Below are 16,641 nucleotides of genomic sequence, written 5' to 3' on the forward strand. Positions count from 1 at the left end.
GATACTCAAATAGAACAAAAATTATGATGCCACAGTGTTTACACTTTTCTGGGGAATCACAAATGGGTTACTTATAAGACTGCATGTTAAGCAGGTATAGGAGAAAGTATTTTAACATTAAAAAAAAAATTATACACTTGACAGTTTAATTCAAGTATGTTTAAATATGCCTTCATTCATTTCCTTATACTTTATTCTCTTCTTGCACAATAAATGTGGCAACCCCAAATTCACATGCAACATGAAGACAGTCTGAAGATTATGTCTCACCTCTTTCAGTATAGAACTTTAACCATCCTAATAGCAGGAGTTAATTCACTGCCACTCCTACAGGGAAAGATGATGAGGAGGACGAAGAGCAGATGAGGTAGTGGCCTGGGTGCTCGGTGAGGATAGCCGATGGCGTCACCCCACACAGTTGCTCCTCTCTGCATTCATATAACCCCTCTAGAGCCTTTCCATCTGTATGGAAATGCAGCCTCCACAGCTGGAATCTGGCTAAGCACTGTCCTTTTACTAATAGTTATTAACTCTGTGGACTACCACTCTGATAGACCCTGCTAAACAAGCAAGTCGCATCTTTATGGTAATGCCCTGCTATAGCATACCAGCGCCTTGGGCGGTGCACAGGCCCAGGCGTGGATTTCATTACTATAATTCCCATTATCACTGGCTGAGAATCATTCCGTGATTGGCACTATTGGCTAACACGCTGAGGTGATGGAACTGCCATACTGAGGTGGTTCTCTTTTTCTGATATAATATTCAGCATGAGTATCTATGGCCTGCAAAAATCAATCAAAATGAGGTCAGGAAGTGCTTTTCCAGATAATCTCTTTGAAGCTAAAGTGTGTCATTTTGTGATGCTAAAATACTTTCTCCTACCCTAGCTTAATATGCAGAGACAACTATAAGTAAGCGATTTATAGGTTGATTTCTCTGAAAAGTGTAACACTGTGGCTCTAATGCTCTATCAAAACATTGCTCTGTTTGTTTGAGCATCCTGTCAAGTGAGATTGCAACTTGGTCTCATATAGAATTCTGTTCCTATACTTATTGTTTTGCAAAATGAGTTTTGCATGGCTCGTTTACATATTGCAACAGTTTTCTGGTGAAATAAACGCTAGAGGTGCTACAACAATGACTTTTATTCACTTTCACACAAATTACTAGTAAAACACCAGATTATCAGGTCATAAGGTCTTTTCACTCTGTTCCACACAAAATGCTATCTTTTAACATCAAAACATTTTTTACTATAGCGATACATTTTAAACGTTTGTATTACATAACCAATGACATTTACAAGATTTTTTGACTATGATCAATTTGATAGCTCAACTTAAATAGCATTGCACTTGTAATGCAAAGGACTGTGGTATGAGTCCAGCAAAGCACACAAGTTGACATGTGAACCAAACGTGTCATCGAAGCAACACAAAATTACGTTTTTTTCAGCAGTTTATTTTCACCTCACATTTTCTTTTATAACACTATCGGTGAGGTTTAGGTTTAAGGTTTAGGGTAGGGAGGTTGGTTGTTTTAAAACTCGATAGAGCATTAAACCAGGCTCACACAAAAATGAAATTCTCTCATCATTAAATTTACTCACCCTAATGACATCCCAAATGTGTATGACTTTCTTTCTTCTGCAGAACACAAACAAAGATTTTTAGAAAAATATTTCAGCTCTGTAGGTCCATACAATGCAAGTGAATGGGTGCCAAAATTTGAAGCTACAAAAATCACAAAAGTCAGCATAGAAGTAATCCATAAGACTCCAGTGGTTAAATCAAAGTCTTCAGAAGTGATATGAAAGGTGTGGGTGAGAAACAGATCACTTTAACATTCTTCTTCTTGTGTTTTTAGTGATTCACATTCTTCATGCATACCACCCCCTACTGTGCAGGGAGAAGAATTTAAAGCAAAAAAATATTTAAATATTTATCTGTTTCTCACCCACACCTATTATTTCACTTCTGAAAATGTGGATTAGAGCACTGGAGTTGTATGGATTACTTTTATGATGCATTTGTGTGCTTTTTGGAGCATCAAAATCTTGGCACCCATTCACTTGCCATTGTATGGACCTACAGAGCTGAAATATTCTTAAAAAAAAATCATCATTTGTGTTCTGCAGAAGAAAAAAAGTCTTACACTTCTGGGATGAAAACTAGCTTTTAGCGCCACACAGTGGACACTTCACCTCGGAACTAGCGCTACGTGAACCACGTAATGTCAAAAATGTTGTCATAGTCACATTATTTTAGTGAGATCAGTCTGCAAAATTGCCTCAACCAATGGCTTGTGTTTGGGACAGGATTGTCTTTTTGATCAACCAATGGCAGATGAGGGAGGTGTTCAGGAAACCTGTTTAAAAAGAATCATTGTTTTTGCTATTCCATTTGGGGACACTAGTGGCACACAAATCAAAATGTTCGGGAGTTGTTGTAAAACCAAAGAGTGATACATATAAAAAGTATGAAAGATGTTACTATAAGGAACTTAGTCTGTGAATTAGGACTCTGTTTCTATAATATTAGTGTGTGTGTGCGTGCGTGAGTGCGTGCGTTCGTGTGCGTATGTGCATGATGTGATTGAAGAATGATTGACAGCTGTGGTTGTGTGTGAAAGGGTTCCCTTTCCTCAGGATGCCCTCACTGTCACACTGCCTTTTAGCACCTTTGTTCCCATCTTCTCTCCTGAGAACTGGTCTCCGCAGTGGCAGATGAGGCCCTGCTTGTGACAAAAGGGTTCTCGTGCTCTTGGCTGTTGCAAAGAGACTCAGACACACATACACATATTGCAGATAACCTCTATAATCCCCTTCAATACATGATATAAATTCAAAAAGCAATTGAAATGTGTAGATTTGTGATACTCTGGCAAGATAAAAACATGCTACACACATTTTACAACACTACCCTTTTCATAGCTGCTGTTCTTTATGTTTCAAACACACAGCTCTCCGCCAGTAAGACAAAGTGTTATGCTTTGCAGCAGGTGTGTGTGTATAAGAGCTGTTGAGGCTGACAGGCAGATTTTTAAGGGGGAAGATGAGCATCAGGCTAGGAGAGGAGTGAAGTCTTGTTTACACATTAGCAGGTTGAAGGAACCTCTGCTTTTACTCTCAATTCTCTCTCGCCACCACACCCCTGAGATTTCCCAGGCATCTTTGCCTGCTGCTGTTTCTTTCAAGTTTGTCACTCAAACACACATACACTCACAAATAAACATAGCCAAAGCGAGTTGTGACTATTTTTGGTCTCGTGTTTAACTTTGACTGACTGTATGGCATTTGAAAAACTGGTGTAAATCTACACTTATAGGAAGCTACTGTGCTACTCTACAGCACAATCAGTTAAAAAGAGACATTATTCCCAAAATAAAAGAGCCAGTGCTGTGGAACTGATATTGGCCATGGCCAGCAGTCTGGGAGCTTTGAGCTGCATTTTACTTTCATGGGAATAAAACTATTAGTATGTAAATCTGTAAAGTCCCCATTATTATACTGACCCTTTTAGCTACCACTCTCATTCTGCCAATCCACTCCTTCCTATTTCCCCACTTAGCACTGCTTGTGCCTTTCATATGTCATATCATAATTCATACAGTCCTGTTATGTATTATGCAAGTCAATACGCATAAACAGAATGCGGCATAGCTTGTCTGCCTGTTTGTAATGTATGAGTATGGACAATCTTATGTAAATCTTTGTGCCTCTCACTCTTTCAGAAACACACACACACATACACTGCATCTCCCAACACCTTCTAATGAGGTGATGACCAACCACTTGTTATAATTGCTTTAGACTCCTTTTAATTTTCAAGCTTATTAATCATATGTAGAGTTATTTAAAAATGCATAAATTAATCTTGGATTAAAAAGCCGATCAAAGCCTCAAAACAATTAAAGAGTAAGGTGAGATTTCCCCAGGGCTGGCAGTTTTATTTTAATGGAGTGTTCAGATGATTATCACAGTTTGATGTGCAGGCTGTGATTAATGTAGGAACACTTAAATGAGTTTTCTTTCCTTCAGTCTTGTAAAGGTAAGCATGATCCACATAATGACCCTCCTGATTCATGTCTTAAAAACTTTCTCATTTTCTTGCTGTCATCATGTAATAACAAAGGCTGAAATTTTGAGCTCTTTTGAATTTCCTTTATAATTTTTCAAATCACGTTGACCATTGCTGAGTCAAGATAAATGGACAGTCTCTGCAAAGGAGCCAACTGTCATTACAATTATGTGTCTGGTTTGTCAGGTGCGAGGTTCAAGTTTATATAGGACTTTCATCTTCTTAATGTTCTGAAAATTGGTCTGATTTCATGAATCATGAATTAATGAACCATGACGTGAGTCCTATAATTCCAGGAACCAGCACTGGATTCTTAAAGGAAAAGATGTTTCCTGTTTCAAAAGTATAGCTACAAGACACAAACAATGTGCATGCTAACATGATTTTAGTGTGATAAAATTACTTGCTAACCTTTTCTGTGTAAAGTTATAGCCAATTTTACACCTTCGTTGCCATGACAACATACCGCGGTAAACCCTGTAATCCCGCAAAAACGATTTAAACAACTTTACAGCTCAAATAATGCACAAGTTTTAACAGTAGAGTTAATGTAAGTGGTTTTATAAAATTACAAGCTTCACATTTCTGCCTACAAACCCTCCACAAATTGTCTCCATTCACTTCCATTGTAAATGCCACACTTTTTGTTTTTCTTTCTTTTTTTTTTTTTTTTAAAGAAAAAGAGGGATGAGTCGAAATTCACTTTTCGGCTTGAGCGTAACTTGTATTGAACCTGGAATATTCCTTTAATAATGGCAAGGTTTAACAATCCCAAGTGAACTAAATAAATCCTGTTACTCTCATTTGTTTTGTTTTGTGTCTGCAATTTAAAATCTTCTAGCGGAGTCTAAGCACAGTGACCCTGTGTCAAGGGAACCAAGAGTGACAAGTTCGTTTTAAAAGCCTTGTTTGTTGTGTACCTAATTTTCTGAGTTGACAAGTAAAATTACCGTAGCTGCCAGTCACAAATGGGCAGCCCTACTACATCATCAGGTGACCCTACCCTGACCCTTAGAGACATAGCGGAGGAAAGAGAAAAAGCAGCTTACAAACCTATTTGTGCGAGCACACATATCAATAATACAGGGGTCTGGGACATGGACGTGCAGGATGGAGTTCATGCCATCTCTCATTATTAGTTTCTTAACCCGTTTGAACAGCAACACTAGTCCACTTTTCGTTGTACTGTAGGTCCACTCGTTTTCTTCAATAAACCCCTATATGAGCACCACATTTTCAGTTTTACAAATTATTGACCCGATCTGATTCGCTGACTACTTCGCCATTCACCACTATACACAACCTTGTCATTCGCTCATTTGTAGTGCAGCTGTCGAGTGTTTTCTCGTTTGTATTGTGCACATCCTTCACTCTTCAGTCCACCTGAGTTGACACCACGTGCCATCCCTCATACACAATTACCGCGACGATTTTATCAATGTCCAGTAATTAAAATGTCACCGTTTAATTTTCTGGCCACACCAATCCTTTTGGAGCAATCCGCCCTTAATAAAGGATCTAATCGAAATGCTATTTCCAAGTGAAACAAAAAAAGCGTTGAAACGCTGCCCAAGTGTGGTGAGCTGGTGGGGATCGATAAAGGAGAAGAGGATTGATTTGTCCCTAAAATTAAATTTATTGGGGTCATGGTTTTATGCTGACACTTCGTAGAAATAGAGTGTTTACTCTCAAACGCGTTACTGAGGCGAATTTTTAATTGTTTTAATGCTCGTATTTACATGTTTTGGCTTGTGAATTTTAAAGAAAGTTGCATTTTGTCTACTTTATCCCAAACGTTATTAACATATCCAAACATGATGTCTAGAAGGAATGAATAAAGGGTCACTGGAACCTCCCTGACGCTTTACAACAACTCAATACGATTTCTCTAATGTTCTTGTTCTTATCTGTCAGTATGCCAGCACGTTCAATCCAAAGTAATTAACCTTGAAATATGGCGTTTTTGGTGAAGGCCTCTTTTATTTGATTTTTTCCACATCGCTTCTATATAAAAAATAAAAAAAATAAAAAAATAAAAATGAGCTAATTCCTCAAATCTAAAGTACTGCAATCTATTTATAATGTGCAGAGGGATATTTCAAGCTAAACAAACTCACAAATTCGTCACATGGGCTTTTAAATATATAGCGTCATATTCATCTTTAGTCTTGTTGGTGCGATTTAGAATTCCTAAACTTTTCTGGGACATTCTTGTCATCTGAAGTTCAAAAATGTCCTTTAAGCGATGGCTCATTAATGTACAGGCTACACTCACTCAAAGTTTAGCAAGCTATAGGTTAAGTGTTCCTGAAGCTCATTGGATGAAATAAAGGCAGCGCTTACCACACCATTTTGGCTTTAAATGGCCAAATCTACGAAGTAGATAAAAAATTTGGAAAAGTGTGGAATCAGTGAGTAGCCTATTGATTGCAGTTACAAAAGACAAAAATAATAAAAATGCAGTCAATTCAAAACAAATGTGTGACTGTTAGACATGCTTAGCCTAATATTTTTATGATAATAGATTATAGACTAATCATTGCTTGTGGTTTAATTAGCGATAGTTTTGGAGGGACTTCAACGTGCTTGTTTAACGATGAGATAACATACGGATGTCAGCGAAAAACACTCTATTATTTCTTGATTAATTAGTTTATTTATTTATTATTAGTTTTTACACGATGTTGAACAACTGGGAGAATAATGAATGAGCTCTCTTTCACTGTTAAATCTATATTCTTTCGCAAAAAATAAATAAATAAATACAAATAAAATATCACCCAGTTAAATGAACTAAAGAGATGAACTTTGAGGGGCCCTGTCCGCTGTCCCCCATAAAACGCAAATCATCCTCGAAGACATCAGCTTCTGCGCGCTTACAGAAGGATCCTGAACATGCAGTTTGCTCTTGATTTTGTGTTATAATGTTCTGTTAGTGTTTGAAACGTAGCCTACCGCAAATACATCCACATCGGTTTGTGCAGTTTTAAACTTCAGAGTCAGTCTGTCTGGAAGATGTTTTTGACATTTAAAATGATGTCATGCTATTGAGACTTTAAATAAATGCAATGACAGCCTGTGAGTATTTAAAACATCTCAGTTATTTAAGTATTTAAATGATAATAATAATATGTATTTTATACGTATTTATTTGCATTGTTATTACCTTAATGCAGTTTTATATGATGATGGAGCTTTTATTTTATCAGGGTTTTTTTCACTATCATCAGTAAGGCCTATAAATACCTTGGTATTCTGAGATACTATTAAGTGTTCTTTGTTCTAGAATGAGGTCTCTAATTTAACGATTAACAAAAGGGCTAAATTAAATATCGTGTGAGGGGTCGGATTCCCGTATACCTGCTCTGAATCTAACCATGACGCATGAGTAAAAGAAATAATGGATAACAATATGGCATTCAGCTCGGTCCCTTAATAATTTAAAAGAAGTGAATAATTACAGTCCAAACTGGTAATTATTGTTGGCGAGAAACAAAGTCTCTTGCCTGTGAAAGTCAATAGCACTGGGTTGGGTCGCATTACTTCAAACTCCCTCCCCAGGTCCTCCCTCTGCTATCAGCATTGCAAAAAGCGTTCGTTTTCGGATCACAGGCATTCAAGAGTCTGTCACGAACTGTTTAACAGCTACGTTCCAGAACTATAGAAAAAAAAATTGTCCAAAAAATGTCAGGTCTTTGCGTCATGCAACTGGTAATCTTATATTCGTGTATAGGTTAGAAGCCTAAACAAAAAGTGCAAGTTTGTTAGATTTGCTCATCTGGTTCATTATGATTTGTAATGCATTTTATTGGTGGACAACGCATCCTTTATATGCCATTATTTAGCTGGGGAAAATAACCTTGCGTTATTGGCTTTCGGATTCCATTTAGAATACAGCCTAATCTTGATTTAGCATTTTATCTGAAATATTTAAAGGTGACATGCCTTTTAAACTGATTTCAGAGCATAACGTTGTGAATTACGCTTTAGTGGTTAGAATGATCCCTCATAAAAGTAAAGTTAACCCGTGGGAACTTAAACATATGCGGTCGACAGCACCCCCCTAACCCAGACCGATCCAAATAGCCCCCGGAGACAATCATTGCTTAGCCTAAAAGTCCCCCGGTGCCATGCAATTTCAATAACAGTATATAGTTTATTTTAAAACAGACACTGAATTTAAATGAAAACGCTCGAAGCTATTTTCTTTTTTCACCTTTGTTTATGCGCTTTTTAATTTATGCCGTTTCTTATTATTCTTATAGCTAAAATTTTCTCATACACAACCAAATTAATTATTAACCCACGTTATAAAATAAATTATCTAAATTTTTAGACAGTTTGATTGTATTTGGAGAGACATGTCTAACTAATAGCCTACAAACACATTGATCCTCGTCTATGAATTGATATCGTCCACATGGGCTGTGAGATAATAGACAGACATTGACACCTCTGCACGAGCTCACTGTAGTGTGACGGTGGTCATTGACTGGGTTGCAAATACTTAACATCATAACAGTATCCCTGAACGACTTGGCCTAGAATAGATCGTTTCTGCTTTTGTTAACGTTTTGTTAATAGTAGCTTTAATATGCTCCTAGACCTAATCAACTGACTCTTATAACCGCGTATACGCGGTTACTTTTTTGTAGTAGCCTATGTGGTAAATTAGCCTTCTGATCTATGATGAGGGGTACGATTTTTAAAAGCCCATCATGCAAAAAAGATAAGTAGATTCACCAATATTTGTGAGACAACTGAGAAAATAGGCATATTTAAACAGGTTCTGATCCATTTAAACTTACACCAACACATAGACCCGTTTTCCTCACCAAGTTCAAAATCTCTTCCTATATACAGCATATCAATTCTTTGTAAATGCCACGCACGCCCCCGCACACATGCAAGCACAAGCAATCACTTGCGTGTGTTAAAAGATCACGTGGTGAACTTTAAACGTCTCCAGGCCTCAATGACAGCACTGACTCAATGTCGTCCCCATTGGTCCCGAAGGCAAATAGTTAATGTAAATATGCTGGCGCTAAGTGGGGGTGCCTCGCCATTAGTTTAGCTGTCACTGGAACGCTGTCTAATGTCTTCAGTGGTTGTGTCGTTGAGGTCCGCACTACTATGTGGTCACCCTCCGCGCGCACCTCAACACTAGTCGCGGGAGAGCCGAGTAGAATGCAGGTCCACCCGCTCTAATAGACCTGATAGAAAACAAACAAACAAACGCTCGTGGACATTTCATACCAGATCGACGGGAATCCAAGGCGTCTGGTAACCTGAACGCGCGGATAGAGGACGGATAGGCGGTTTCCAATAGGCTACGCGTTTTTCATCAACAGATAAAAGGCACTTCGCGTTCTTCTATAAAAAGGTGAGATTTGTCTCTTAGAAACGATTGTTTCAGTTGATCATAATTGTTCAGAGACAGATGGAAATGAGGAAGAACTGCGTAGTTAAATAACCAAACCGCTTGTCCAAATGTCTCTTTGTTTTGAAGTTAACGCATGCGTAGCTTTTCTATAAATATACATATTATTTTTACTTATATGAGCAGATTGTGGTCAATTGGAGTAAAATGCGCAATTTACTGGTACAGTTCTGAAAAGTTTACCTGAAAAACATGGTAAACAGAAAAGGGGTTATGATGAAAATATCTTATTTATTGTTCGTTTTGGCAACAATAGATAAAAGACGTAAAGTCCATCCATAATTGGCTAGTTCTAATTAATATAGCGTCTTATAGTGGTTAATACACGTTTGTAAAGCTCTTCGGCATGACATCTGCTCTTTTCACTTTAATCCCTGTTTTGACACAACACTTGTTTACATTTTTAAAACGGTCTTTAAAGGAAAAAAAAAGTGAACTTGTATTGGAAACATACATAGGCTGTAAGTAGCTAGCCTACCTAAATAAAAATTGGCAAAATACGCACCACGAGGAACTTCCAGAATTTCGAGGCAAAAAATAAATAAATAAATAAAAGACTTAACAAGATGATCTCATTATGTGTACAAAAATCTTTAGGCAGATAACTTGGATAATTGAAGCCTGAAGAAGCGGCCATTAGTGGTGCATCAAATACAGGTATAATGTAGTTTGCATTTTTAGAGTGTTAGTTTCTTCTTCTTGATATTAGCCTTTTGTTATTATTATTATTATTATTATTATTATTATTATTATTATTATTATTATTATTATGTTTATCGTTCTCAGGAAAAATGCTGTTACGAAGGACAGTCTTGGATTTACAATAGTGTCCTTAAAATGTCCTTTGTCACCTTCTTCGCAGATTTCCAGGAATGGAATCTATCCCAAATCAGCTGCCGGCTGGAAGAGACGCCAGCTGTTCGCCGAACTCTAAGCAAGACCCGCAGTCTTACACTGGCCCAACACTGAAGCCGAACCAAGTCAGTGAGACGTCTTTATACGGAATACCGATCGTTTCACTCGTGATAGACGGCCAGGAGAGACTTTGCCTGGCCCAAATATCCAACACTCTTTTGAAGAACTACAGTTATAACGAAATCCACAACCGGCGTGTGGCCCTGGGCATCACCTGTGTGCAGTGCACTCCGGTCCAGTTGGAAATTCTCAGGCGCGCGGGGGCAATGCCCATTTCCTCGAGACGCTGCGGAATGATCACAAAGCGAGAGGCCGAGAGGCTCTGCAAGTCATTCCTCGGCGCGCACAGCCCCCCGAAATTACCAGAAAATTTCGCTTTTGATGTGTCACATGAATGCGCGTGGGGCAGCCGGGGCAATTTCATCCCAACCAGGTACAATAGCTCAAGAGCGAAATGTATTAAATGTTCATTCTGCAACATGTATTTCTCTCCGAATAAGTTCATATTTCACTCTCATCGCATGCCGGATTCCAAATACACACAACCCGACGCTGCGAACTTCAACTCGTGGAGGAGACACTTAAAACTGTCCGATAAAAACTCACCGGAGGACTTGGCCCATGCCTGGGAAGACGTAAAAGCAATGTTCAACGGGGGCAGCCGCAAGAGGACGCTGCCAGTCGGTAGGTCTGATGGTTCATCCCCGCTTCGTACACAAGGACCAGGAGGTCAGCCCCAGGGGGAACCATCTGAGGTGCCCCACAAAACTCTCCGTTGTGAGGATGACAGAGGGGCCGTCACCATGCCGAGCAGCATCCGTAGTTACCCCGTCATTCCAGTGCCCAGCAAAAGTTTTGGGATGTTACAGAAAATCCCACCACCACTCTTTCCACATCCATATGGGTTTCCAGCGTTTGGATTGTGTCAAAAGAAAGACGACGGTGTGGTGATCGGTGAGCCAAACAAAACAAACCTGTCAGGTGTGTTCTGGCCGAGCGCTAAGGACAGTGCATATCCCTCCTTTCCGATGTTTTGGCCCACAACAGGCAGCCTGGCCATGCCAACATACCACCATGCCCAACCTAAGCCTCCATCTGACGTGTTATGCGCCACACATAGCGATCTAGATCTGTCTGAGCAAAGTGACCGAAGCACGAGCACTCCCAAAGACAGTCTGCTTGAAAACGAACGGTGCTCCAGCACTCAGTCTGCCCGGAATGAAGAGGATAAATCCGGAGACGAGAGCAGGTCAGCAGAAGGGATGCCAGCTACTCCGAGAAAAATAAGCTACATATCAGCATTCAGGCCAGTTGTTAAAGATGTTGAGAGCATCGCAAAACTCTATGGCAACAGGGGTCCATATTCTGGTCCCCGATCTGGCTATCTTTCACCAGATTTCTTGAGTGAAAGTTCTAGCTATAGATCAGTTTCTCCTGATGTAGACAGTGTGGACGACCCGGATGTGGATGTGGAGTCACATAAGGTACACGAAGATGACGAATGTCTGCAGCTGTCTGTGGATGACCGGCGGAGTCCCCCCGGGTCGACCGTAGCGCAAAGCGAGGGGGTTAAAGTTCAAGAACAAGAAAACAGCCAAATAATCACCATGAGTGATCTACATTCGGTCAATTCAAGCGAAAAACGGCAGTCAGACTTGGAGAGCCACGGCAAGTCGTTTGAGAGCAATAAACACACGACGCGTTTTGAAGTGAGTATAATTCCACGCATAATTCCTCAGGTTTTGTACTAATAGCAAAGATATCCTCAAATATAAATACCAATCATTTGAATATTCTCTACATTAACACAGAGATCTGAAATCCGCTTGAAGAAAATGGAAACTTAATTATGAAACCTGTTCTATTATAACAGCCTTAACCAATTGCTTAGTAAATATTTTCGATTTATTTATTTATTACCTTTTTTTGTTGTTGTTGTTGTTTTGTATTGTTTTTTTCTTTCTTTTTTTCGTTTATATATATATATATAAGCTTGTTTTCATTTTAACCTAATCATGATTCGGCTAATTATTATTTATTTATTTATTTATTTATTTATTTATTTATTTATTTTTGCAACGATAAAATGTTATGAAGATAAATAAATAAATAAATTATCTACTAATGAATTCAGCGAATTTGTTGTGAGTGGTCATAGATAAGGCTTTTCATAATCTTAATTCTTTAAAGATGTAGCCTGTTTAATCTTAATAGCGGAGGTTCCACACTGAATTTAATAATCACATTGAAACTGACCCACTAAAGCCTCGAGAGGATATTTATAAATAAATAGTAAAATTATAGATAATTACAAATAATTGTCTGCTTAATTTTACAGGTGTATTCGCGTGAAAGAGACCAACACATGCATCAAATGAGCACCTCTTATTTTGGATCAACGACCACTTACCAACGCGACTCGATGGAGCCGAATGGTAGGCTTATTTTCATTTCATTTATTTCTTAAAAAAAAAAAAAAAAATTATAATAATAAAAAAATACTTGTTAATGTGCTGTATTTCTAACTATTTATTTGCCTATAGTTAAAGACGTGCATGAAGAAGAGCCTTCATCGACAGTGGAGGAGATGGAACCCAAAATTCATCAGGACCAAGCCAACGTCCCTGAGGAGCGCCTGAAGGAAAGCAATGATGGTAGGTCCCATTTTCTCTGTTGCCCGAAATTCAACATTAATCTGTTGATTTTCATTATTCTGTATTTGCTATTTGTGCAGATGAGGAAACAATAAGAAAACCCGCCGGCAGCAGGAAATCCTTGATTGATAAAGACATCAAGAATATGGCCAAAGGTATTATTTTACGCTTTTTTTTTTATTTTTTTTTATTTATTTATTTTTTTTTTTAATTCAGGAAAAATACAACAATCTCCACTTGGAAAGCGCTTTTCTTTTCATTTTCTGTGAGCAGCAATTATTATTGTTAATCACAACGAACAGAAAATCATCCGTTTCATTTATTAACAAAATATAACAAGATTGCTAAATGCCATGGGGTGTGTGCTGTTGTAACTGATCTACAAGCTTGATTGTGGGACTATATTTCATGTCTACAATACAGTCCATATACCTAAATAAATGTAAAAAAAAAAAAATCACATAATAAAATAAAACAATTATATTTTTCCAGTGGTATAGGCTACAAGAGTGGGCATTACCACAGGTCCACATATACACAAAAACAGAAAAGAAAATGGTTACAACACAGACATTCATGAATTTGTATTATGGAACCTATGACTTCCATGACACAGCAGTTTTTATAATAAAGGATGGCATAAACATTTAGCTTATTGTGGCGAGTGAGAGATTTCTGTAATTCAAAGTACTTTTTAAAAAATTTGACAATCCTCCTATTTATTTATTTTAACAGAGGAATTGCAGAAACAACTTGTGGAACAAGTTGAGCTTAGAAAAAAGTTGGAGCGTGAGTTCCAGAATCTAAAAGGTAGGGTTTTTTTTATGCATATTCTTTTAATATATAGTTATATTCTAAAATGTAAAACTATATACAGTGCCTTGCAAAATATCAGCGTAGTAACCAATTCTCTGATAATGCTGAAGTCATTTACATTGAAGTTCATTAAAACAGATGCTTTTTATTTTTTTACCAAAGCAACTTACAATGTAGTGTAAGTCATCCTAAAATGTCATTGATGGAAATGTAGTTCTGTGTTATTTTTATTCCTACAAACCGAATGTTGATTTTGTGACATTGCGTCATGTCTTAAAATAGTCTTAATATATTTTTTGAATATATTCTGTATTTTGAATTGATCTAAATTGGTATAAATGCATTACAAATTAATTATGTTTTTGCAAAAGATGCGAAAAAGATTTTAACAATCACTTGGAGTTTTAAAGCTCAGTAGAATAGAGTTGCACCAGTCAAACATAATGCACATGATGCACATGAAGTCTGGAATTAGCTAAAATTCATGACCTGTGGAAAGATTTTGATCAGCTGAAACAGAACTGTTTAGCCAAAATTTAGTGTTATGTGTGATAACACTGCCCGCCCCATACCTCTGAAAAATGAATAAATAACACCATGCATACAGTGATGTTTGGTGCAATATAGCAATATGCTGTGGAGCTCCTTTTCGTCAGCAGGAACTTAACATCTTTATAAAATAGAAGAATGAATGATATAGAAAAAATGCAAATATAGCAACAGAACCAAAATACTGAAGCTTGGGGAAATGTTCAGCAAGTCAACAGAAGGTCAAATGATTCTTGATTCATGCAATGTCCATGATTTCACCCCATGATGTCACGACTGTAAAGTTGGCTGTGCACAATTTTAAAACACTGGAACTGAAAAACAAATATGCAAACAACATATTTTAGTTTGTTAATATTACGAAGAATACATAAAATATAAAACAGTGTCACATTTAAATAATTATTAACTATGAACTATAATAAATTAGTAAAATTACAGAATTTGTTATTTGTATAAATTTTTTTTGCATATCACTGTATAATTAAATTGTATGTAAACATTTATGTTGTATATGTGGTCATGAACATATTATTATAAAAGTTTGTAATTTGTGTGTTGTAAGCATTTATGTTGTATATACAGTGATGACAAACAAAAAGTTTTTTCCAAGTTAGATTTTCTTAATTTAAGATGCACAAAGTAAAATATACATAAAAATCGCTCTATGGCTGTAAAAGTCTAATGACACTAATTTCTAATATTGTATTTACCTCACGTTTTCTTCTTAGACAGTTTTCAAGACCAAATGAAAAGGGAGCTCTCATACAGGGAGGAAATGGTGCAGCAACTCCAGATCGTTCGAGGTAAGCGTTCAACATCCTACTATCTGTTCTAGAACTGTTAACATCCTTTTAAGACTTCTGTGGTCCTTACTAAAAAAAAATACAGCATACCATACCAGACTGTGTCCAGGTGCATACCGATACATTTTTCACTGCTGCGTAAGAGTGGCATAGACAGAGTATTGATTTAGTTTGTCAGCTTCTGAAGTGCGTACACTTGAATGCCACAAGAGCTCATTCACAAAACAGATCCAGTTTCAAAATGTGTAGAGGAGAAGCACAAAAATTGGCCTTTAACACCTGAGATATGCTTTATCTCATATCTCAGGACACTTTGTGCAGTGAGTTGGACCATGAAAGAAAGACTTGTTATACTATTCAGCAGAAGTTAAAAGGTAATTGATTCTGGCAATGGCAAGCAAATGTTAGCGTTTCAAGGGAACTAAATGACTTATAACCTTTCACTGTGAAGTGTGGAGAAATCCTTCTGTGCAGCAGTGTGACTGAATTAAGAACAGCAACCTTAAATATTTTTGATAAGCCTTAACAGCCAGATTTTTGTTTTATTTGTATAAGGTTGATTCCATAAATTTGTGAGTAGAGCAAGAATTGAGCCATAGTGTGTTATTCAGTGTGCTATAGTAATTATTCTAATTATAAACAAGAATTATTGACCTCGAATGCATTTTCTGTCTTTCTTACTCCCCGTTTCTCTTTATGCCCACGCACACGCACATACACCAACACAATAATATTCACATAGCTTTTGTTTTAAACGATCCATCCACTTTTTTCCCAGAAGCTCACGACGCGCTTCACCATTTTTCGTGTAAGATGCTGACACCTCGTCACTGCACTGGGACCTGCACCTTCAAGCCTCCTCTTTTACCACCTTGATGGATACCCATTCTAGTCAAGAGTGTTCTTTAGAAATACTGTTGTGTCAAATAAAATGTACTTTTTTCTCTGCAAAACACTGTCAACCATTAGACCTGGAATAAGCAAGTGTGTACTGTAATATTTTAGCTCTTACACTGTAATAAAGTCATTTTCATTCACAGAAGTGTTTTTAGACTCACTGTATGTACTGTATAATTTATATAAAGTTCTAGAAAATTGCATTATTAAAAAAAAAAAATTACATTCCATTATAAATATTATCATCAGCTAGAAATCACTGGTAAGTGGCTATGTGCAATGCATATATTTGTAATGTATCCCGTGATACCCTTTTTGTTAGTGATATGTTAGGACACATTGTTTAAATTAGATGCTACTATAATTTATGTTTTTGTATTATTTTATTTATTCCATGTCCATGCTGGCTGTTTATTCTCATCTGCAACTTTGTAAATTATTGATGTAAAGCACTTTAAATTGGCAGCCCTAATTACTCAAAT

The 16,641-nt window shown here is 37.3% G+C and overlaps 1 protein-coding gene across 6 annotated transcripts; it reads left to right on the forward strand.

Moving 5' to 3' along the window:
- The first annotated feature begins 9,110 nt into the window (after positions 1-9,110).
- On the forward strand, positions 9,111-16,639 carry skor1b (SKI family transcriptional corepressor 1b). 6 transcript variants are annotated; one of them, XM_051657087.1, is made up of 8 exons: positions 9,111-9,465; positions 10,385-12,146; positions 12,776-12,872; positions 12,981-13,091; positions 13,172-13,246; positions 13,827-13,901; positions 15,188-15,262; positions 16,005-16,639. In XM_051657087.1, exons 2-8 carry the CDS (start codon positions 10,395-10,397, stop codon positions 16,136-16,138), a joined length of 2,319 nt encoding a protein of 772 aa, XP_051513047.1. In that variant the 5' UTR covers positions 9,111-9,465; positions 10,385-10,394; the 3' UTR covers positions 16,139-16,639. The 6 variants fall into 6 exon arrangements, with proteins under 6 accessions (XP_051513047.1, XP_051513049.1, XP_051513050.1 ...); XM_051657089.1 differs by having other exon boundaries at positions 16,041-16,639; XM_051657090.1 differs by having other exon boundaries at positions 16,044-16,639.
- Positions 16,640-16,641: the final 2 nt, after the last annotated feature.

This window comes from Myxocyprinus asiaticus, chromosome 26 (assembly GCF_019703515.2).
Source record: "Myxocyprinus asiaticus isolate MX2 ecotype Aquarium Trade chromosome 26, UBuf_Myxa_2, whole genome shotgun sequence".
NCBI classification, from domain to species: Eukaryota; Metazoa; Chordata; class Actinopteri; order Cypriniformes; family Catostomidae; genus Myxocyprinus; species Myxocyprinus asiaticus.

Excerpts from the sequence above, each read along its gene's own strand:
- skor1b (XM_051657087.1), top strand. The coding sequence starts at position 10,395 with ATGGAATCTATCCCAAATCAGCTGCCGGCTGGAAGAGACGCCAGCTGT. Across the intron at positions 13,247-13,826 it reads CATCAAGAATATGGCCAAAG|AGGAATTGCAGAAACAACTT; the intron begins GTATTATTTTAC and ends TTATTTTAACAG. Across the intron at positions 13,902-15,187 it reads TGAGTTCCAGAATCTAAAAG|ACAGTTTTCAAGACCAAATG; the intron begins GTAGGGTTTTTT and ends TTTTCTTCTTAG.